This window comes from Pongo pygmaeus, chromosome 1, assembly GCF_028885625.2.
Source record: "Pongo pygmaeus isolate AG05252 chromosome 1, NHGRI_mPonPyg2-v2.0_pri, whole genome shotgun sequence".
Taxonomy (NCBI): Eukaryota; Metazoa; Chordata; class Mammalia; order Primates; family Hominidae; genus Pongo; species Pongo pygmaeus.
The window spans coordinates 179,088,204-179,110,395 of record NC_072373.2 but is presented as its reverse complement, the minus strand read 5'-3'; the positions used below and the strand labels follow the sequence as shown (position 1 = coordinate 179,110,395).

At 44.1% G+C, this 22,192-nt stretch overlaps 2 protein-coding genes across 21 annotated transcripts in view; both read right to left on the bottom strand.

The window, feature by feature from the left end:
• Positions 1-4,916, bottom strand: part of TTC39A (tetratricopeptide repeat domain 39A) — a 57,742-nt gene extending 52,826 nt beyond the window's left edge. Inside the window, exon 1 of one of the 2 annotated variants that reach the window (XM_054488395.1) lies at positions 4,785-4,916. In XM_054488395.1, the coding sequence (XP_054344370.1) occupies positions 4,785-4,837 (53 nt within the window). In that variant the 5' untranslated portion in view covers positions 4,838-4,916. The remainder of the gene's footprint in view (positions 1-4,784) is intronic. The other variant, XM_054488347.1, reaches the window with a different exon arrangement.
• Positions 4,917-15,084: 10,168 nt separating this feature from the next.
• The window catches only part of EPS15 (epidermal growth factor receptor pathway substrate 15), a 161,899-nt gene continuing 154,791 nt past the window's right edge, over positions 15,085-22,192 (bottom strand). For all 19 annotated transcript variants that reach the window (XM_054488244.1, XM_054488256.1, XM_054488226.1 and 16 more), the window contains 2 exons: positions 21,059-21,243; positions 15,085-16,694 (listed from right to left, as the gene is read on the bottom strand). In XM_054488244.1, coding sequence (XP_054344219.1) covers positions 16,548-16,694; positions 21,059-21,243 — 332 coding nt within the window. In that variant the 3' untranslated portion in view covers positions 15,085-16,547. The remainder of the gene's footprint in view (positions 16,695-21,058; positions 21,244-22,192) is intronic.

Below are 22,192 nucleotides of genomic sequence, written 5' to 3'. Positions count from 1 at the left end.
TTATGCTATTTCATTATAGCAACCTGAATGGGAATGAATTAAGAAAGGTGATCTAGCAAAGTGCCTCAGCGACCATTCCCCCACCAGGCCAGTGTGGTGGTGGCAGTCAGGGAGAGAAGGGCTGTGTTTGGCAAGGCCACAACACAGGAGAGTGGTGGATGGCACAGGCCCCCAGAGGGGCCATGAGGGACCTTTCAGTTTTCAGATCTCAGAGCATGAAAAACAGCAGGGGGACTCAGAGGAATGGGCAGGGTGCTCCAAATATATCGTAATTTGGGTATGTCATGAAACTACAGCTTTAAGGCCTGCTCAGTGGTCACATTTGCTAAATGCTGCCCTCCTCCCTCATCACACCCCCTTTCTCCTCCCCTCCTCTCCAGCCCATTGGCTGAGTGAGGAGCCTCTTCTTACTTGACCCCACCTCTCAGGGAACAGTGATTGGTTGAAGGAAGCACCGGTCAGAGTAGTCTCCTGAGCTTTTTCAGACTAAAGCTGGTGAAGCCCTTCCTCTTATAATCATCACTCACGCTGGTATAGCAGCGTGCCAGGCAGTGCTTTACATAAACTAACTCATCCGATCCTCACAACAATCCTGGGAGGTGAGTCCTAACATTACCCCCATTTTACAGATGAGGAAACTGAGGCACGAGAAGCTAAACAGCCTGTCCAAAGTCATACTGCTAGAAAGTCTCAGAGTCAGGCTTCAAAACCAGCCTGAGGCTGGGTGCGGTGGCTCTTGCCTGTAATCCCAACACTTTGGGAGGCCGAGGCTGGTGGATCACTTGAGGTCAGGAGTTTGAGACCAGCCTGGCCAACATGGTGAAACCCCCTCTCTACTAAAAATGCAAAATTAGCCGGGCATGGTGGCGCATGACTGTAATCCCAGCTACTCGGGAGGCTGAGGCAGGAGAACCTGGAAGGTGGAGGTTGCAGTGAGCCGAGATCACACCATTGCATTCCAGCCTGGGCAACAAGAGTGAAACTCTGTCTCACAAAAAATAAACCGCCCCCCTACCCCCCGCCCACACACACACCAAAAAAACAAAACCAGCTTATGTGGCCCCAGAGTACTTCTCACTGCTTTGATTTACCATCCCAGGACTTCAGCTTGGAAGCTGCTGACAGCCATGCCTTGCACTGAGTAGAGAAGCAGGTGAGCGTTAGGAGAGAATGGAGCTGGCCACAGACAGAAACTGCGTTGAGAGGCAGAAATTTTCAGGAAAGGACAAAGCAACTCAACCTCAGATCACAGATTTGAAGATGTTACAGGAAATGTGGCGTGCTGGCAGAACTGAAGTTGCAACCCAAATCTATTTCTCAATGACCCCCAAAAGGACCTAAATGTTCCAAGTTTGAACCCCTCCATAACTGATAGTGGGACAAAGGTTGCTTGAATGTCTTTCAAGTTCTTGTCACCAGGGATTGAGGATCTGAGGGGCCACAATGTGCCTCTCACACTAGAGCCCTCTCCTACCCCTTACAGTCACCCTCAGCAACAGGGGGCAGAGTAAAGTCCTGGAATTAAAAGCTTCAACACACACACACACACACACACACACACACACACACTTGAAATTTTAAATCACAAGTCTGGGAATCACAAATGCTTAACTTGCAGGATCTGAGAATCACAGAGGTCAAAACTCAGCACTGGCCTCAAGTCCAAATTCATTCCCAAGGAAGAGATCTCAAAGCCACCCAAGGATTCCTGCCACCAAATTAGAAACTCCCAACCTAGAAGCATCTGAGAGCTCCTCCAGCTGAGGCTCAAACCAAGAGCAGGAATTCTGACTACAGCAGTCCTAGCAGGCCTCCAGCCTCCTTGGCTGGGCCTCTCCATTCCTGAGGAGGCCCCTCCCTCCCACAGCAGATCTGCCACTCAATTACTCTCTCCAAAGCAATCTGCCCATCTGCGCATCCCCTTCTATTTTTGGTGCTGTCTCCTACCACGAGTGGGGGCTATGGTATGGCTAAGAAGGGCCTGATTTGTAGGCTGAGTAGGGGGCGGTCCCCATTGTAAGATGCATGGGCGTTAGGAACAGTCCCCTTTCCTTTTCCCAGCAGTTCCCAGCTACCCAATCCTGGTGCCTGGAATCCCACCATTGACTCTCAAGCCTTTCAGAATCCCCTCTGCTCAATGCAAATACCCTGGAAGGAAGATTACCTCATAACAGTACCGAGAAAGAAGTGAACACCGAATATGCCCCCAGTGACTATTAGGTCCTTTACAAATGACTTCAACAGATCTTTCCACAGCTCAGAGAGTAGCTATTATTTTACAGCTGAGGAAACTGAGGCTCACACAGATCAAACAATGAATCAATGTCAAAGAGCCAGTAAGTAAGCAGCAGAGCAGGGGTTGAGCACCCCTCCACATCCCCATCCCCCCTGCCAAGCTCTTTGCCCTTGGCTATGCTGTGGGACACAGGGTGGTGTGGTGGGCAAGGGGTGAGGGTGGAGAGGTCACAGGTCCTGAGCTGGGAGAATGGAGACCCAGGTTTGAGCCTCGGGTGTGAGACCTTGTGTGGGCAACTGGGAGTAAAGAATTCTCTGGGTATTTGTGCCCAGCAAGTTCCAGCTGAAGCGCAAAGGCGCATATGTGCAGGTTCACAATGCACTTCCTCACACAGGCCCACTGGGGGATGCAGAGGCCTCTGCTTGACCAGAGGCCACCCCTACACCTTCTCCTCAGCCTGTCCATTCACTGCTTCTCATTTCTTCCTTCTTAGCGTCTATCTCCCATTCCCTCCATTCTCCTAACCCATACCCCAGAATCTCTCTCCTGGACCACCACGCCAGCCTCCCTTCTGCTCTCCCTGCACACTGAGAGGTGCGTAGCATACACACATGGGAGACCCCGAAGGCTCCCTGGTGCCCACAGGACGATGCACAACTGGATTCTCCCAGGCAGGGCAGGTCCTGGAAGGCAAGAAAGCCATGTGGCCAAGGGATCTCATGCTCCTCAGAAATCATCCCATGTCCTCATCAAAACTGAAATGCACTCTGAGCCCCATTATGTGCTGTGCTCTGGGAACATGGGGACAAATGAGCCCTGTCCCCTTTCCACAAGTAGTGGAGAAACAGGAAAGGAGGAGGTGACAGTGATCCAGCATTGAAATGGTCTGTCCACAAAAATCCTTCCTCCGTAAGACAGCATGGTCAGCTTTAAATAAGTAAATGCCCTGCTAAAGCCCTCCAGTGGCTTCCCAACACACAGTGAAACCTAAATTCCTGGTCCTGTTTGTTCTGGCCAGCCTACTTCCTGGGTCTCAGTGATCTTCCATCACTCTCCCTCCTTTCTTCTCAGACACAGCTCAGGCTTTGATGTGAGCTATCCTGCCTGCAATGCTTCAGCACTGCCAATTTTACTGGGCATAACATTGCCTTATTGTATGCCTCGCCCAGCATCTATTTCTGATGTTTACTTGTTTGTCTACTTGTTTATGTCTCTCTTACTAGAACCTGGTCGCCAAGAGCAGGACCTGTATGTCTGAAGTAACACCATACATGCAGTGCCTAGTACAGTGCTGGCCCAGCACACAAGTGCTCAACAATGTGTGCTGAAAGGCTGAATAAGAGTCACCAAAGGGTGGTGGAGAGCCATGGAAGGGTTTTATTTTCTTTAATGTTTTTTCCTTTATTTATATAGAGATAGGGTCTTGCTATGTGGCCCAGGCTGCTGTCAAACTCCTGGGCTCAAGCGATCCTCCCGCTGGGATTACAGGCATGAGCCACCACACCTAGCCCATGGAAGGGTTTTAAAGTAGAAAATGGCTTGGTCCGGTTTGTGCTTTAGAAAGGATGTGTGGAAACGGAGAGACAGGAGGAGCTGGGGAAGGGGGCCTGATGCAATAGTCCAATGAGAATAAACAGCTTTGAGAGACGTTGGGAGGTAAAATCAACAGGACTTGTAGACGGGGGTGGGAGTAAGGTAGGGAGGTGGCAGGGATGACTCCCAGGCTGGGTGGATGACCATTCACTGACAGGGGGACACCAGAGGAGGAACAAGTTTGGGGCTTGCCAAGTTTGAGGTGTTCATAGGACAGTCAGATGGAGGTGTTGGGAGGACAGTTGGATTGCCCTCTCCCTGGCACAGCAGGGTGAACTTTAAAGATGTAAATATGCGGGGAGGGCTAAACCTCAGAAGAGAGGTCAGGGCTGTCGTCCCCTCTCACAGGAACACAACTGGGGTGCACTAACTTATCCCGGAGGTAGGGTCAGCTAGGGAGGTGGCTGACACACCCTGGAGGGCTCGCCTTGGAGGAGCTGGGGTGCACATAATTCACCCTGGACTGGGACTGGAACCCAGGACTTCCCCCACCTGCTCCTCGGATGTGGACAACCCCTCAGGGACACAGCGCCCTGGCTTCATCTGTCCGGGCACACAGCGTGCCCATACTTGGCTCATGCAGACCTGAAGAGAACCGGGTGAGAGGATGGAGGGTTGAGCGCGGACGCCGCTGCCCAAACCTGACCGCCAGCTCCACCTGAGGTCCTGCTCACCGAGCTGCCTTCGCAGGTGGCCCGCGTCTCGCGACACTGAGCGGCGCTCAGGTGGGACCGCGTCTACCCTCCCCAGTTGCCGCCCTGCTGGGGGCGAGGACAGAGAGCAGCGGGCGCGCGGCGCTGCCCCTCCCGGGCCTCCGGCCGACCCCCACGCCCAGCAGCCACACACCCTTTCCCCAGCTGTGCCCCTCAGCTGTTTCGCCGACGTCGGCTGGGTCCTCCGGCGGCCCCTTGGTCCCGTCCGCGCCTTCCGCCGAGTCCCCACCCCTGCCCGGTACCTGCGGTCGCTTTTCCGGGAGGCCGCCTCCTTCCAGGTGGTCAGAAAGGCCATGGGCGCGGGCCGGGCTCGGACGGGGCCGCGGGCGGCCCCTCGCGGCGGCGGCGGCGGCGGCGGCCGTGGCGGCTACAGTGGCAGCACCTGGACCGGGCGGGCAGGGCGGGACCCGTGGCTCCTCCCCGCCCTGGACCTGCGCCTCCCTGCCCCAAAGTGGAAGGGCTTAGGTGTGCCTGAGGTCCCTGGGCAAGCCCACTCCCACCCGGGACCAGAAAGGACCCCGAACACTCCGAAACCCCTCATTGGGCACCGGGAGAAACGGAGCTCCAGGCTTTGTCCAAGGTCACAAGGGGGCCAGCGGCCGGTCTCCCACTCGGTCCAGAGCCCAGCCTCCAAACTGACGGGCCACACGATGGCCTTACCAGGGTCCCTGCGGGACACAGCAGCACCACCAACCCTGTTCCCTCCTGCCTACATACAGAGCCAGATTTGCTAGGGCCTCACCTGAATGGGGTCAGAAGCTCGGGACTGAGTCAAATGCTGGGCACAGAGCGCCAGCAGCAGGGGGCTGATGGGCAGGGAAGTGGAGAGCAGCTGTCTGGGCCTGAGGGTGGAGGCTGCAGGCCAGGCCAGGCCCTGGAGTGACCCACTTCACCGACTTCTGAGTCCAGTCCCCCGTGGCAGGTCGGGGGACAGAGGAGAATGAGCCACAGCCCCATCTCCAGCGTAAACTTTCTTTGAAGCCCCACATTTCATCTTAGGCCGCGTACATTTTTGGTTTTTATTTTAAATTACCACCACCAAGCAGAATCAGCTCTGGAGCAAGGGGATCCCCTGGTGTGCCGTCCAGCAGCTTTTATGGGGGGCCCAACTAAGGACAAGGATCAGGGGAGCACCGTGAGGAGGCATTTGAGAAGGCCTGCTCCAGCTCCAGTGTGAAGAATGGATTCAGGGACCCCTGGAGACTTAGCTCATCAGAGAAGGTGGGGGTTGAACACAGGTCAGGGGCAGGGTGGCTAAGGGCCATTTTTGTTTCCTTTTGGGCTGGGTCTGTATCCTAGGTACTTGTGCAATACAAATTTTGTGTCCAATAAGTGGTGACTGGTTTTCACATGTCAGGTGTTCTCTCATGTGTCAAGCCCTGAGCCAGGCAGTTTACACCAATTCTTATTTATCTGCATCTTGTTACATACTCACTCATCCCCATTTTACAGTTGATAAAACAGGTTCAGAGGGATGAACGACCTTTCCTGAAACCAAGTTGTGAAGTCAGGTCTTACACCCAGGCTTCTCTGCCCAATCCGGTGCTTTCCTCCCATCCTGCCTATGGACCATGGGTGGGCTGAGCACGGAGTGGGAGGCCCTGGGCAAAGCTGCCCAGAGGGCAGAGGCTCTAAGGACCATCTGGGCAATTTCTCTCACTCTTCCCTGGTAGGCAGCAGAGAACATATGACCTTTCACTCTTTCACTCATATCATGGTCTTTGCAGATCAACAAGGGCCCGGGAATACTGCTTATCTGATCACAAAGCTAGAGCTTCTAAATCTGGAAAATCCAGTTACAGTATGCCCAGGGACCCAAACCCCTTAGTCCAGAGCCTTGTCCAGCTTGGCCAGCACTGGGCACTTAGCCAACTTTCTCCTGGGTTCACAGGCAAGAAGAGCCACAGGACCTCAGAAGCCTGACCTTCTATGGGCCCAGAGCCCAGTTTACTAAGAGGATTAATCTCACCGGGCCTGTCAGCCCACAGCCAGCACCAACCACTTCCTCCAGGAAGCCATCCAGGATCTCCCCATCAGAGTGGTCTCTCGGTTTTCAGAGGATACATTTTAATCTGTCTCTCTCACAGCATTTAGCATTACATATTTAAAAATCCTTGTATAAGTTATTTACAATGGTATTTCAGATTTCTCTGTGAAGATACACATAGTATCTCATGTGTCTTCTACAGAACCCAGCACTATTGCTATACATAGTAGGTACTCAATGGTGAGTAAATAAAGAAGGAGCTAATACCTATCAAGCTTCTACCCAGTGGCAGGCACTATGCAGAGAGCCTTTACATATCTACCTCTAATCTAGACAACTGTTTTAAGAATATTTGGGTCAGAAGTTTAGAAATGTTCCTAAGATCAAATCAGGAGCTGGGATTCAATCCCGGGGTTCTTAAACTTCCAGGCTTGTTTCTTATTCTTCTTCCTCATCTGTTTAGAATTATGTTACTTGGGCACTATTTTAAACTCTTCACATGTGCCAACTCACTTAATCCTCAAAATAATCCTAACATGTATGTTCTTTTACAATCCCAATTTTATAGTTGAAAAAGTGAGGCAGGTAGGAATTAATTTGCTCAAGATCACACAAACTAGTTAAGTGGCAGAGCTAGGACTCAACACACACAGCCCGACTTGAGAATGTGTATCTTAACCCCAGCCCTAGTTTTCCTGCCACGCAAGCTATTAGACGCACAAAGCATTTACAAGCCACTTTTTCAAGCTTATTTTGAATCATGTAATAAACCCAAGGTAGAATAGGTTTTATTCTTCCCGTCCTCCCTTCCACTGGAGCCACACTGCTTAGGTTAAAATCTTGGCCCCACCACTAGGTATCTGCACAACCAGGCAAGTCACTCAACCTCTGTGTCGTTTTCTTATCAGGAAAATGAGGATAACAGTACCTATTACAAGGGCTGTTGTAAGGATTAAGTTAATGCAAGCAAAACAGAATAGTGCTGGACACATAGTGTTACCTGCACCTCCTGTAGTGATAGTTTTGTCCAGAATCAGAGGGCAATGAAGTGTTCTATATAAATGAACTTTCAAGATAACTGAAGTTTATCCCCTTTATTCAGATTCACATTTTCCGAAAATGTATTGTTACCTCTTCTGTCTTTTTAAACATGGGCATGGCAACTTTTAGTGTGTATCTGCCATGTAACAGAAACCATGACTTTGTATCCACCATCTTTTTTTTCAGAGTGTCTCGCTCTGTTGCCCAGTCTGGAGTGCAGTGGTGTGATCACAGCTCACTGCAGCCTTGAACTCCTGGCTTCAAGTGATCCTCCCACCTCAGTCTCCTGAGTAGCTAGGACTTCAGGTGCATGCCACCACGCCTGGCTAATTTTTATTTTTATTTTTTTTTTGGTAGAGACAGAGTGTTGCTATGTTGTCGAGACTGGTCTGGAACTCCTGGAATCAAGCAATCCTCCTGCCTGGGCCTCCCAAAATTCTGGGATTACAGGCGTGAGCCACCACACCCAACCTGTATCTATCATTTTTAATCCTGGCAACAACCCTGTAAGGGAACTGTTATCCCTGAGGACCACAGAGGTTAACAGATTTACCCAAAAACACACAGCTAGGAAATGGTAAGACCAGAAGTTAGGCCCATGTTTACAAAACTCCAAGGTCTGGATTCCCTCTACAAGGCCAGGAACCTGCTCAGGAAGCTGAGATGCATCAGTGTTTTCTTTTGCTTGTGTGTGGTTAAGGCAGCATGCTACAAGGGAGCAAGGGTGGAGGGTTCCTAACCTGCTTCTATGCATTCTAGGTCCAGAGTTTTGATTCAATTAAGTACAGCCTCTACCCCATCCAGGTCTCTATATGTCACAGTGCCTAGAAGGATCTTTAACTCATGTAGAGGCCCACAATCTGGAGGAGAACAAATCAGGGTTGTCTCAGTCCTGACGAGTCCAATCATCATTTAAAGGCCCATAGGCTGAGCAAGTAGTTCAGTTCAGTCTCTCCTGTGTGTCTTATAGAGCCTTGGAGGGGTGTGGGGTCTCCACTGTGCTCGATGAGGGCCTAGGTTGCTGAGTCTTGCACCTGCTCTTAAGGGCAGTCCTTAGAGCATAAGTAGCTGTAGAGAGCAAAAGGCAGTCCAGTGTGGTAGAAGAGTAAGTCTCACAGCTGAGGCACCTGGGCTGGAACCTGGCTTGTCCAGCTGTGAACCTTTCCTAGGTTGGGGTTTCTTGGCCAAATCGCTTCCATCTCTCTATACCTCATATTTTCTATTTAAGTGTCATGAGGAATAAATTATACATATATTAAGAACCTTAGTGCCAGGCTCAGAGAAGTTCCCCAGTAAGTGTCAGCTTTTTCCCATTTATTTTCCTTCCCACAAACTAACTCAATCCTTTCAAGTTCTGACTCCAGAGGAAACAGAAAGGAGAGGCTGTAACTAAGCCCTGAGGTCTCAGGCAGCTGCACACATTCTATACACTTAGTGCAGTGGGGAAGGAAAAATGGGTGGGGTCTTTCTGTAGATTCCCCCCCTCCCATGAGATAATCTTTTATATCATTCACCTGGATAAATAACATTAGGACTTACATTCCTTTGGAGAGATTTTAAAAAATAAATGGCTTTCAAACATTTTATCTTGTGACCCAGTACATATTCAATAATGAATTCTATTTAATGATTTTTAAAACGATGCTCATTAACATACTGAAAAATTTACATATAATGGATCAAAGCAAAGATATGCAAAGTCACCCCAAAGAGGCATTATAGTTACCCGACCAGCCAAACCAGACTCTAACCTGATTAAAGATATTAATCTGAAAAATGTGTCCATGAGAGGGGCCCAAGCATCCCTGGCTGCAAAGATCAAGTGGTGCCTCAGAGGAAGGAGGTATCCAACCACCAGCAAGGGAGGAGTCATGTTCAACCAAGTGTGGGCACTCCAAGCCCTGTGACAACTTTATTTTTACTGGAAAGTGACATTCTGGTCTTTCTATCAGTCCCTGTGAAATTTCTTAATAGAGATCTGTCTCTGTTTTATTGATGAAAATCAGGTTTCTAAACTTGAAGGTCAGACCTTGGACCAGGCTTAATTCACTCAAGTAATGAATGCTACTTAAATGAGGCCTCCAAGGAGACTGCTGGCCTTTTCCAGTGAACACAGCCCTAACATCAAATGACGCGGCCTTGTGAGAGCTGTGCTTTTAACAAAAAATTCCAACAGTCACCATGTATGTTTTTTAGTAATGCTAGTAAGGAACAGAATACTATCTTCTGGGGACACCTCCTCTGGGAAGACTTCCCCAATCCTCTCAGCTAGAACTATTCTCTCCCTGCTCTGGGCATCCCAGCACTCCTACAGTATCCTCAGTATGCAATGCTGTGAAATTACGTAAATAGATGCCTATCTTTCCTACTATACCACTAATGGCAAGGCCCTCATATGAGTCTTCTCTGTCCCTGGCCCAGCACACAACAGATCTTAGCAAAGGTCAATAGAATAATGACTTTCCCACTGTCCATTTTCAAAACTAAGACAATAGAGACCTTTCTGGAAGTAAAAGGTACATCATAGATCCATGCATAGAAGAAAAAAAGTATCTTAATGTATTTTTTTTTTTTTTCCCAGCACAACAGAGTAATTGAACACGGATTTTCGAGTCATAATGCCTGGGTTTTTTGGGGTTTTTGAGAGGGAGTTTTGCTCTTTTGCCCAGGCTGGAGTGAAGTGGTGTGATCTTGGCTCACTGCAACCTCCACCCCACCCACCCCCCACACCTGGTTCAAGCGATTCTCCTGCCTCAGCCTCCCAAGTAGCTGGGATTACAGGTGCTCGCCACCACGCCCAGTTAATTTTTTTTTGTATTTTTAGTAGAGACGGAGTTTCGCCATGTTGGCCAGGCTGGTCTGGAACTCCTGACCTCAGGTGATCCACCCGCCTTGGCCTCCCAAAGTGCTAGAATTACAGGCGTGAGCCACCATGCTCAGCCGACTGCCTGGGCCTGGGTTTGAATCCTAGCTCTGGTGCTTTTTAGCTCAGTGATCTTGGACAAGTTATTTAACCTCTTTGTACTTCTCAGACTTCTCATCTGTAAACTGGGAATAACAGTACCTAACTTAAAAGCATGTTATGGAGGTTAAATGAATCAGTATATAAAAGTACTTTAAATAGTACTGGGCACTAAGTGCTATATAAGTGCTAACTTGCAATTATTATTTTTATTTTTGGAGAGAGAGTCTCACTGTCACCCAGGTTTGGAGTGCAGTGGCGTGGTCTTGGCTCACTGCAGCCTCCATCTCCAGGGTTCAAGTGATTCTCCTGCCTCAGCCTCCCAAGTGTAGCTGGGACTACAGGCATGCACCACCATGCCCAGCTAATTTTTATATTTTTAGTAGAGCCGGGGTTTCACCATGTTGGCCAGGCTGGTCTCAAACTCCTGACCTCAAGTGATCTGCCCACCTCAGCCTCCCAAAGTCCTGGGATTACAGGCGTGAGCCACCATGCCCAGCCTGCAATTATTATTTTCAAAAAGTGTCTATCCATAAGAAAGATTAGATGTTACCAAGAAGCAGAATCCACAGGTCAAGTATAGAATGACAAGGTACTCTGCAACAGCACTGCAGAGTAAATGAATGGATTTAATAAAACTTGCAAACAAAAGAGACTTAGAAGTTATCATCTACTCTAGTGGTTCTCAAAGTGAGGCCCCTGAGTCAACATCACCATCACCTGGGAACCTGTTAGAAATGTAAATTTGGGGGTCCAACTCTACAACCTACTGAATCAGAAATTCTGGGGCTAGAGTACAGCAATCTGTAGTTTGACACGCCCTCCAGGTGATCCTATTGCTTGCTAAATTTTGTGTACTCCTTTTCCCTTACCACCTACATCTAATCAGACCTCAAGGCCTGTTAATTCTCCTAAATCTTTCTCAAATTGGTCCCCTTCTCTCAGTCCCCAGTCACAACCACATTTTTAGTTCTTACCATCTCACCTGCACGACTACAACAATCTTCCACCTGCTCTCCCTGCCTTACCTGATTTTCTTCTAAGGCAATTCCCCAAATCACCACCAATGAAATATTTCTTATAAACACAAACACCTCAGTCTTTTGCCCACAAACCTACACTCGAGTCACACTGAGCTACTTCAAACTCTTCAAAACTTACTTTGCCTCCCTTTTTATGTACTCTCGCCAGAGCCTTGTCAGTACTGATAAATTACTTTTCATTTTTTCTAGCCTTCTGGTTTTAAATCTTGTATTTAAAACAAGGTTGGGCTGAGCCTATAATCCCAGCACTTTGGGTGGTTGAGGAGGGAGGATCACTTGAGTTCAAAGCCAGCCTGGGCAACACAGCGAGACCTCTATTTCTACTAAATAAATAAATAACTAGGTCCAGTGGCATGCACTTATAGTCCTAGCTACTTGGGTGGCTGAGGCGGGAGGATCCCTTGAGCTTAGGAGTTCATAGTTACAGTGAGCTATGACTGTGCCACTGCACTCTAGCCTGGGCAACAGAATGTGACTCTGTCTCTACAAAAAAAGAAAAACTAAAAGCAAGGCTGGCTACTCCCCCCATATACTTATCACTTATGATAACACTAATAATCATAAGTGCTTTCATGTGTCAGAAACTGTTCTAAACCTTCATACGAGTTAAACACAAGAATGAATGGGAAAATGTTTCATAAGATGCCATGTATAATATAGGTTTATTCCATTAATCCTCAAGGACAGCGATTACATGGATTATTTCATTTGTGACACTGCTCCTCTGACTACTCATCATTAACAGGAATACAGAGTAGTGGTTAAAACTCTGGAGCCCATCTCCTAGGTTCAAATTCCAGCTCTACCACTTACTAGCTGCATAACTGTGGCCTAGTTTGGGTTCCTCTTCTGTAAAATGGAGAAGATATCAGTACCTATACCTTTCATGGTTACTATTGTGAGGATTAAATAAACTAATAGTAAAGCATTTAGGATCATGCCTGGAGCTTAATAAATGTTATTTATTATTATTTATGATGTCCTGTTCCTACCATTTCCTATAAGTAAATTTTTTTTTCACACAAAATAAGACAAAGCATGGTAAACTGAAAAAAGTATCACACTTAGGATTAGACAGACCAGGGTTCAGTTCCTGGCTCATCTTCTCATCAGCTGGATGATTTGAAGCACATTATTTTAAGGTTTTTGAGCCTCAGTTTCTCCATTTCTAAAACGGGGCTAACAACAATATCTACTACTTAGAGGTATTGTGAAGATTAAACAAGAAACAAGAAAACACACATAAAATGCCTAGTAGAGTGCTTCATATATAATGTACATTCAACAACCAACAGCTCTTTTCACTATTAGTAATACTGTGGTTGAATTTGCTTATTTAAAATAAAGAATAAAAAGCTATCAAAGCTAAATCCTTTACAACAATCCTGTGAGTTAAGTACTATGATGTACATTAGATGAGGAAAATTAGGTTCAGGGAGGCGAAATAACTTTCCCAAAATCATCTTTACATTACATCCTCAAAAATGGCAGAAAGAGATTCAGTCCCAGTACTGTAAGAGTTTATTAGAACACAGTGCCTTCCAAAAGTCCATGTCACAGTTTTTTTTTTTTTTTGATACAGAGTCTTGCTCTGTTGCCCAGGCTGGGGTGTAGTGGCATAGTCTCGGCTCACTGCAACTTCTGCCTCCCAAGCTCAAGCAATTCTCCTGCCTCAGCCTCCCAAGTAGCTGGGAATACAGGCACCTGCCACCATGCCCGGCTAATTTTTGTATTTTTTATTAGGCAGGGGTTTCACCATGTTGGCCAGGTTGGTCTTGAACTCCTGACCTCAGGAGATCCACCCACCTTGAACTCCCAAAGTGCTGGGATTACAAGCACAATTTTTTTTTTTTTTTTTTTTTTTTTTTTGAGACAGGGTCTTGCCCTGTTGCCTAGGTTGTAGCACAGCGGTGCAATCCCAGCTTCTTGCAGCCTCACTGGCCTCAACCGATCCTCCCACCTCAGCCCCCAGTAGCTGGGACTACAGACACACACCACCACACCTGACTAATTTTTGTATTTTTTTTGTAGAGACAGGGTCTCACCATGTTGCCCCAGGCTGGTCTCAAACTCCTGGGCTCAAGGGATCCTCCCACCTCAGCCTCCCAAAGTGCTGGGATTACAGGCATGAGCCACTGTGCCCAGTGACAAATTCTTTTTTCTTTTTGAGACGGAGTCTCACTCTGTCACCCAGGCTGGAGTCCAGTGGTGTGATCTCGGCTCACTGCAACCTCTGCCTCCTCAGTTCAAGCAATTCTCCTGTTTCAGCCTCCCGAGTAGCTGGGACTACAGAAGCGAGCCACTATACTAGCTAATTTTTTCGTATTTTTAGTAGAGATGGGGTTTCACCATGTTTGCCAGGTTGTTCTTGAACTTCTGACCTCAGGTGATCTGCCCACCTCGGCCTCCCAAAGTGCTGGGATTACAGGCGCGAGCCACTGTGTCCTGCCTACAAATTCTTATGTTTTAGGCAGTCTTTATGCATATACATTTCATTTCTTTCATAAAAGCACAACATGATAACCAAAAATAATAGTTTACATTTATTATTTATTCTATACCAGGTGCTGTCCCAAACCCTTTACATATATTAATCTGTGCTGATTGTATGTACCTACTCCTCCTTGGACACAGCATGGACATAATCAGAGAACCATGCAAAACTCCACTGCAAACTGGATATATGGATAGGATTTTTTATTATTACTTAAAGTTTACTGTTCTCATAATTACAGGCTACAACTTAGAGGTTTGAAACTTTAAGAGAAAATTCTATAAAGAGAGCTCAAATAAACATGAATCAGTATGTAGAAGACATTTAAAACTTTGTAAGTAGTGCCACTTAGCTCTGGGCAATACTTATCTGTCCTTTTCAAGCACAGGCCCTGGAGCCAGAGTCAACAACATAAAATACCACAAACGACTCTAAGACATTCATCCTACACAAGCGAGCACATATACATATATATTTATATAATATATACATACTTTAATATTATGTTGGTCCACGGGGTATACACATTTTAACAAAAGATAAAAATCTATATAATCCAGTTAAACATACATAAGATTAGGATACACTTATTACATTGAAAGTTGGTGTTTATAAGTTATAGATATTTAATATTTAAGTTATTTTAATTAAAAAATTTTTTGAAGCATTTCAAACATTTGCTCATTTTCCCAGTGCAAAAGAAAGTTGTTCAAGTCAACTTACCTTTATCCTAAGGAGTAAGAGGAAGAAAATAAACAAAAATACCACCTATCACAACTCCCAGTCAAATTTTGCAGAAAATCCTTAGGTCACTGGATTCATTTATCAAAATTAAGCCTTGTGATTATGATTCAGCCCTTGCTTCATATGTATGACTTTTACGCAGAAATGTTTCTATTTACAAAGGTAGAAAAAAGATAGCAGTGCAAGATAGTGGTTTAAAGTTTGTTTTAAACTGTAGGAGTCTAATTGTGTAATGGAAAGAAAAGAAAACAAGCACCATTTCAAGAAGAAATGAATTGGATATTTTGGAATTTATTTATAGGCTAGGCAATAACTTACTCAGATTAACACAGACCAATACCACCTTGACTTGGTGACCCAGAGAATTCTAATTAGATTTTAGGTGCATTTTTCTTTATCTTGGTATTCAATACATCATCTAAGTCAGTAACCGTGTTAAACAAAATTAAAATGACAAGTTACAGCTTACTTCACATACTATTTCAAATTCAGCTTGTCCACTAGGTCAGTTTTACAGGAGATGGCCTTTTAACATGAAGAGGTTTGATAATCTGGCAGGTCTCTTCCCTCCCAATTAAAAAAACAAGAGTTTTTTTGCTAGCTTGACAATTTTATAGGTGAAAAACATGAAGTGAGTAAATAAACTAAACCACAAAGATGGACAAAAAGCAATATGATATAAAACACATCACTTTTTCTATTTGTATTCAGTGAAAGTTTTTACATTTCAAGTAAATGAGCCTTCATTAAAAAAAACAAATATATATGAAAAATTAAAGTACCTTCCAGTTCTAGCTTGCTGAAGTTTCTTCTGCAGAAGTACAAAAATTAACCCCCTAAGAACTAAACAGGACAGGGCCACGGCAAAGGCAGAATGGCTGCCATGTTAAGACTTTTGCTTGCCTTATACTGATGGGTAGATTTTAGGTGATAAATTTTCTCCACTATCTAGCACTTAAAATGAACATTTTCTTACAAACTTTATTTGTAAGAAGCTGATTTTTATTAATTAGCAAACACACTGAGAGGTATCTGTTGATCTAAAATTCTCTAAATCCAGATAAATCTTTTTAAAAATTTATTTCACACATGAGGCTTTAATATTTTTAGTTAGGAAAAGATCGAATCTGAAGCTATAATGGTTCAACCTAAAGCGTTCCTTTTCCATAGTGGAGTAAATCTGTGCAAAATATTTTTCCTTGTCTCTAAAAAACAAATTAAGTAGAGGAAATTTAAAAATGCACTTTAGCCAATTTGCACCAATCATAAAAGAAATAAGATATTCTTTCCCTTATCCTCACTCAACCATTCCGATCAGGGGAGAATACTGCAAACTTTAAGAATCTCACTGGCTATCATCAGAATAACTACAGAACAGGGTAGTGCAGGGTGAAACTATTTTTCTATATTCCAGAAGGCAGAAGCTTGGGTGCTCTAGCTTTACAAGTAAAATAGCACAGGCAGGCAAAAGCTCACAGTAAATGTATACCAGAACAGGGGCCTAAGTGAAGGTGAATTTGTCTGACTGGGTTACAGTTTTTATAAGAAAAAAAAAAAAAAAAAGACGAATCTGTAATGAAGAAAAAAAAAAAAATCCTAAAATTTTGTCACATTTACAGGAATCTCAAACCTTTTGTATTCCCATGCTCACAGGTAGTTTTGATACACATTGTAAATAGTTTCAGTATTCAGGAAGAAGAGTACTATATTGTTGCCAAAGAACAAGAGAATTCTTCATGCTTCTGATATCTCAGATTTGCTGAGTGCAATAGCCAGTTCTAAGTCTTCTTGTTCTTGCTGATTTAGTCGGGCAAGCCTCTGCTCTTCCTCTCTCTCACTTTCCCTCTTGGCCCATTCGATCATATCTTCTTCAGAGGGATACTGCCATTTAAAAGATCGATGAACAAATGAATAAATAAATGAGTAAAGCAAATAAAAAGAAGGAAAAATAGTTTTTACAAAAGGACACCTGAAGGACTCTGGAAATAGTCTGGTTACTTGTTAATTCTTTTTTTTCCCCCTGAAAACATGTTTAATATTAACCAGTTATTAAGCTATAGTTTAATTTAAAAAATTAATTCAATCTATAGATAGAAAGTCTATAAAACTAAATGTTAAAAATGTCACTAGGCTAGATGCGGTGGCTCATGCCTGTAATCCCAGCACTTTGGAGGCCGAGGCAAGTCGATCACCTGAGGTCAGGAGTTCGAGACTAGCTTGGCCAACATGGCAAAACTCGCTCTCAACTAAAAATACAAAAATTAGCTGGGCATGGTGGTGGTGCCTGTAATCCCAGCTACTTGGGAGGCTGAGGCACAAGAATCACTTGAACCCAGGAGGCAGAGGTTGCAGTGAGCCGAAACTGCACCCCTGAACTCCAGCCTGGGTGACAAAGTGAGATTCCATCTAAAAAAAAAAAAACAACAAATATATATATATATATATATATACACACACACACACACACACATATATATACACACATATATATATACACACATATATATATTTTAGATGTGATATATATATATATCTCACTAAAAAAAGTAGAAATGCTTATAGTAGATTAGAAGATTTAAAAACAGGAGAGGGCTAGCCTTTTTGATCTAATGTAATGTAAAACATTTACCACTTCAACTTTACTGAGACCCTCACACGATAAATCATTTTTAACTTAATCTCACTGGTAGTTTCCTAACCCTTAATGTATAGAAAAGCTAAGAAGCAAGAAAAAAAAAAAAAAAAGCTGATTTTGCTATACATCATATTAAAGTATTGGGTATACTAAGTAAGATGTAATGTAAACCTAATCTTTTTTTTTTTTTTTTTGAGACGGAGTTTCGCTCTTGTTGCCCAGGCTGGGTGCTATGGCGCAATCTTGGCTCACCACAACCTCCGCCTCCCGGGTTCAAGCGATTCTCCTGTCTCAGCCTCCCGAGTAGCTGGGATTACAGGCATGCACCACCATGTCCAGCTAATTTTGTATTTTTAGTAGAGATAGGGTTTCTTCATGTTGGTTAGGCTGATCTCGAACTCCTGACCTCAGGTGATCTGCCCATCTCGGCCTCCCAAGAACCTAATCATATTTTATAAAAAGCATTTTGAGCCAGGCATGGTGGCTGACATCTGTAATCCTAGTACTGTGGGAGTGGGCCAATTGCTTGAGCTCAGAAGTTCAAGAAGTTCATCTTGGCAACATGGCAAAACCCTGTTTTTGCAAAAAAAAAATTAGCCAGGTGTGGTGGTGCACATCTGTAGTCCCAGCTACCTGGGAGGATCACCTGAGCCTGGGAAGTTGAAACTGTAGTGAGCTGTGATCATACCACTGCTCTCCAGCCAGATCGACGGAGTGAGCCAAAAAAATAAAAATAAAACAAAAAGCATTATGAAGATTTCTCCAGGCTTTGGGAACTTTTAGACCAGTCTAAATAAAATCTTAACACTCATAATTATTACGTTGGGGAAATATTTTTATCTACCCCAAACAGCAACCTTGGCAAATACTAAATTAAAAATTCTAATTGGTTTCAAGTCTTGTCACATAGAAAATCCTTCATGAAAGGATGAAATAAAATACGTTGTCAGGCTTTTGAAATGGTAGTTTTTTTCCCTAGGGAATTAAGCAAAACTTTGAAACTTGTAATGCTTAACCACATCTTTCACAATGAAAAAAGAAGATGTTCTTATTATAAGCTGTTTTTTATTATACTATATTGAGATTTTGGAGCAAAATGCCTCAGCTGTTGTTCAAGACTCCTTCCAACCAGATTTGGGTTTTTTTGTTGTTTTTTTTTTGAGGCGGAGTCTCGCTCTGTAACTCAGCTTGAGGACAGTGGCACTATCTCAGCTCCTGCAACCTCTGCCCCTGGGGCTTAAGTGATCCTCCCACCTCAGCCTCCCTAGCTGGGATTACAGGCATGATCCACCATGCCTGGCTAATTTTTGTATTTTTAGTAGAGACAAGGTTTCACCATGTTGGCCAGGCTGGTCTCACACTCCTGACCTCAAGTGATCCGCCCACCTCAGCCTTCCAAAGTGCTGGGATAACAGGTGTGAGCCACCCTGTCTGGCCCCAACAAGAGTTTGACTTGCTAAAACCATACTTAAGATATTAAATGCCACAAACTACCAGAGGGCTATTTTACACTAAGAGAATTATAACCTCCTAAAAAGGCCAATTTTTGATTCTCTGCTTGAAACAAATCAAATTCCATCTAATGAAAGTTAAGTCGGGCTGGATGCAGTGGCTCACCCCTGTAATCCCAGCACTTTGGGAGGCCAAGGCAGGCGCATTGCAAGGTCAAGAGATCGAGACCATCCTGGCCAACATGGTGAAACCCCGTCTCTACTAAAAACACAAAAATTGGCTAGGCGTGGTGGCGCGTGCCTGTAGTCCCAGCTACTTGGGAGGCTGAGGCAGGAGAATTGCTTGAACCTGGGAGGTGGAGGTTGCAGTGAGCTGAGATTACGCCACGGCACTCCAGCCTGGTGACAGAGCAAGACTCTGTCTTAAAAAAAAAAAAAAAAAAAGGAAAGTTAAGTCAGGCTGGGCGCAATGGCTCACGTCTGTAATCCCAACACTTTGAGAGGCTGAGGCTGGTGGATCGCCTGAACTCAGGAGTACAAGACCAGCCTGACCAACATGGAGAAACCCCGTCTCTACTAAAAATACAAAATTAGCCAGGTGTGGTGGTATATGCCTGCAATCCCAGCTACTCGGGAGGGTGAGGCAGGAGAATTGCTTGAAACTGGGAGGTGAAGGTTGTGGTGAGCCGAGATCACGCCTCCAGCCTGGGCAATAAAAGCAAAACTCATCTCAAAAAAAAAAAAAAAAAAAAAGGTCAGTATAATTCTGACACTCCATTTTTACAATATTCAAAATATTGATTCCTATTTTGCTCCTTCATAGTCAAGAGAAGCCACCAGAACTTAAGAGTACAGATTCAAAAGCTGGGAGCTCAGTTGTCTTAGTTGCATGCAGATTCTTTTTTTTTTTGGAGACAGGGTCTGGCTCTGTCACCCAGGCTGGAGTACAGTGGCATGATCACGGCTCACTGCAACCTCCACCACCTCAGCCCCCCAAGTAGCTGGGACTACAGGTGCTTAAAGCACTTTGGCCTCTTAAAATGCTGGGATTACAGGCGTGAGCCACCACGCCCGGCCTGCATGCAGATTCTTGACTACCTCCTTTCTAACTAGAAACAGCTGCAGGGATAAAGCAACTAGTTGAATGGCCCAATGCTACACTGAGGAGGGAAATATTAGGCAGAGTTACCTGGTCACCAGATCTATTTCCAAAATCATCTCAAGGGCATAAGGTGATAAATAGAAGAAAATTCCTGTTTTATAGAACAGGCAGTGATAACGAAGGTTATTTTGCCTGAAAAAACTGCGAAACTGAAAATTTGTTAGCCAGTCTAAGAATTTTATTAAAAAATAACTTTTTTTACTGAATAATGATGGAATATATGACATTGCTTTATGTCTCTCTAGACTGATACCTCCATGGTTGGTTGCCCCATTTCTGTGATTTTATAGGCCCTGCTTATGCTGTTATCACGGCACCCTTCCATTGTTTCTAATGATCTTCCTACTTTAGACATCTCTGAAAGATCAGAGTAAATATGAGAAGTTAGTGAATTAGAGCCCTCCAAATAAAGATTGTTTAAATCCTGACAACTATTTATTTATTTATTTCATAAAACTGGCATTTACATTTTTAAAAAGCTACTATATAAGTTTAATAGTTTTACTTTCTATTCAAAGAATCTCTGGCCCTATCCTCTCATATAATATTTGCTGACTGGTCTCCAGAAATCATTAAAACTTTATACACAAACACACATACACAGCTGCAAATACACAAACTTATTACTGGCATTATTCATCTAGTGGGCAGACAGCAATGACTCTATAATTGTTCATTAAATCACCATCACCCATAATCATCCACAAAATAATAACTGTTAGGATTTTACTTACATTACCAAGACTAAGAGAAAGATTTACAAAACAACTTGTGTATATGACACGAACTGGGACTACTAAAATCATTTGTGGATTGGAACAACCGTAGAACTGTCAAAACAGGATCAAACAGAGGTTTTGCTTGGGGGAAGAATGAAAGATCATTTTTAGTATCTTGGTAAACTTAGTTAAAATAATGCAAACTTGGCAGACTCCAAAATAATCTCTGAAAACTCTTTAAAGATTTTTCCCCCAAACAGCTCATTCACAGTACTTACAGCACTGAAGTTGGCAAAATTGCTTGGATCAGCCTCTTTATTGGTAGTGGTAGTAGCAGAAGTGAATGGATCACAAAACATTTCAGGATCTTTTTCTTTGGGGCTATCGTTGCCTGGGAAAGGCTGAAATGGATCATTCAGTTTAAAGGGATCAGGAGAATCCAATTTGTTGATGGATCTTTTCCCTGGATCAAAATCATTACAATTAATTCAACCAGTAAATACAGCAAACACAAGCACACAAGAACATGTACACAGATAGCATTAAAGTACTGTGGGTAGAGGATGATTGAGTACCTAAAACACATTCTTAATATTGTCTTAAAGTGGCTACACCAACAATTTGTCCTCAAATTCTTCACACACGTTCTCTCAAATAGATTCCAGCTATGTGCAGCTAATGAAACAAATAGCAAAGCAAGGATGGGCCAGGAATCATATTTTTGTCCAAAGACTGAATCCCACCATCCCCTAGCCACACCCAAGCAGCATGTTCCCAAAAGGAGAGACGAATGGATTAAACAGAAGGAGAATAATAAAGAATAAAGACAGAAATGGCCTGCTTCTGCTGTTATAGCCCTCAGCCTGATAACAGTTGTCCACTAGTGGCAGTAAGAGCAAATGACCTCTGAAAAATGGGAAAATTCTTCTGATTTTTCTCTAGTTCTACATACAATACCTAGAAGCATAAAATTTTTAAATTACCGTAGTAAAATCCTGCCAATTTTTTGTTATTTACTGTATTTCAAAATGAAGAAAAAATGTTTTGAGGCCCAGGGACTAAATCTTTGTGGTTGCTGATCAAATAATCTCTGACCAAACAATAGTATGCTGTCCTATTAGTCACTCACTAATTCATTACCATTTTCAAACAAGTTCTCTAAGTCTTACTTAAACTTAGTACTTCTTGAAGAAAAGATAATAAAGATAGGGGTCAAAATATCTCCAAATATATTTTTTTCCTAAAATGCATAAGCTGGTAATAGCAATCATAACAGATCCCATCACTGTAGCTGCTTAGAAAAGATGCTCATATCTCAATGGATCCTTCCAATAATCCTGTGAAAGTAGGCAAAATTAGAATTACTGCCAACATTTAATAGCCAAGGGTCAGATATATGAAATTATACACTT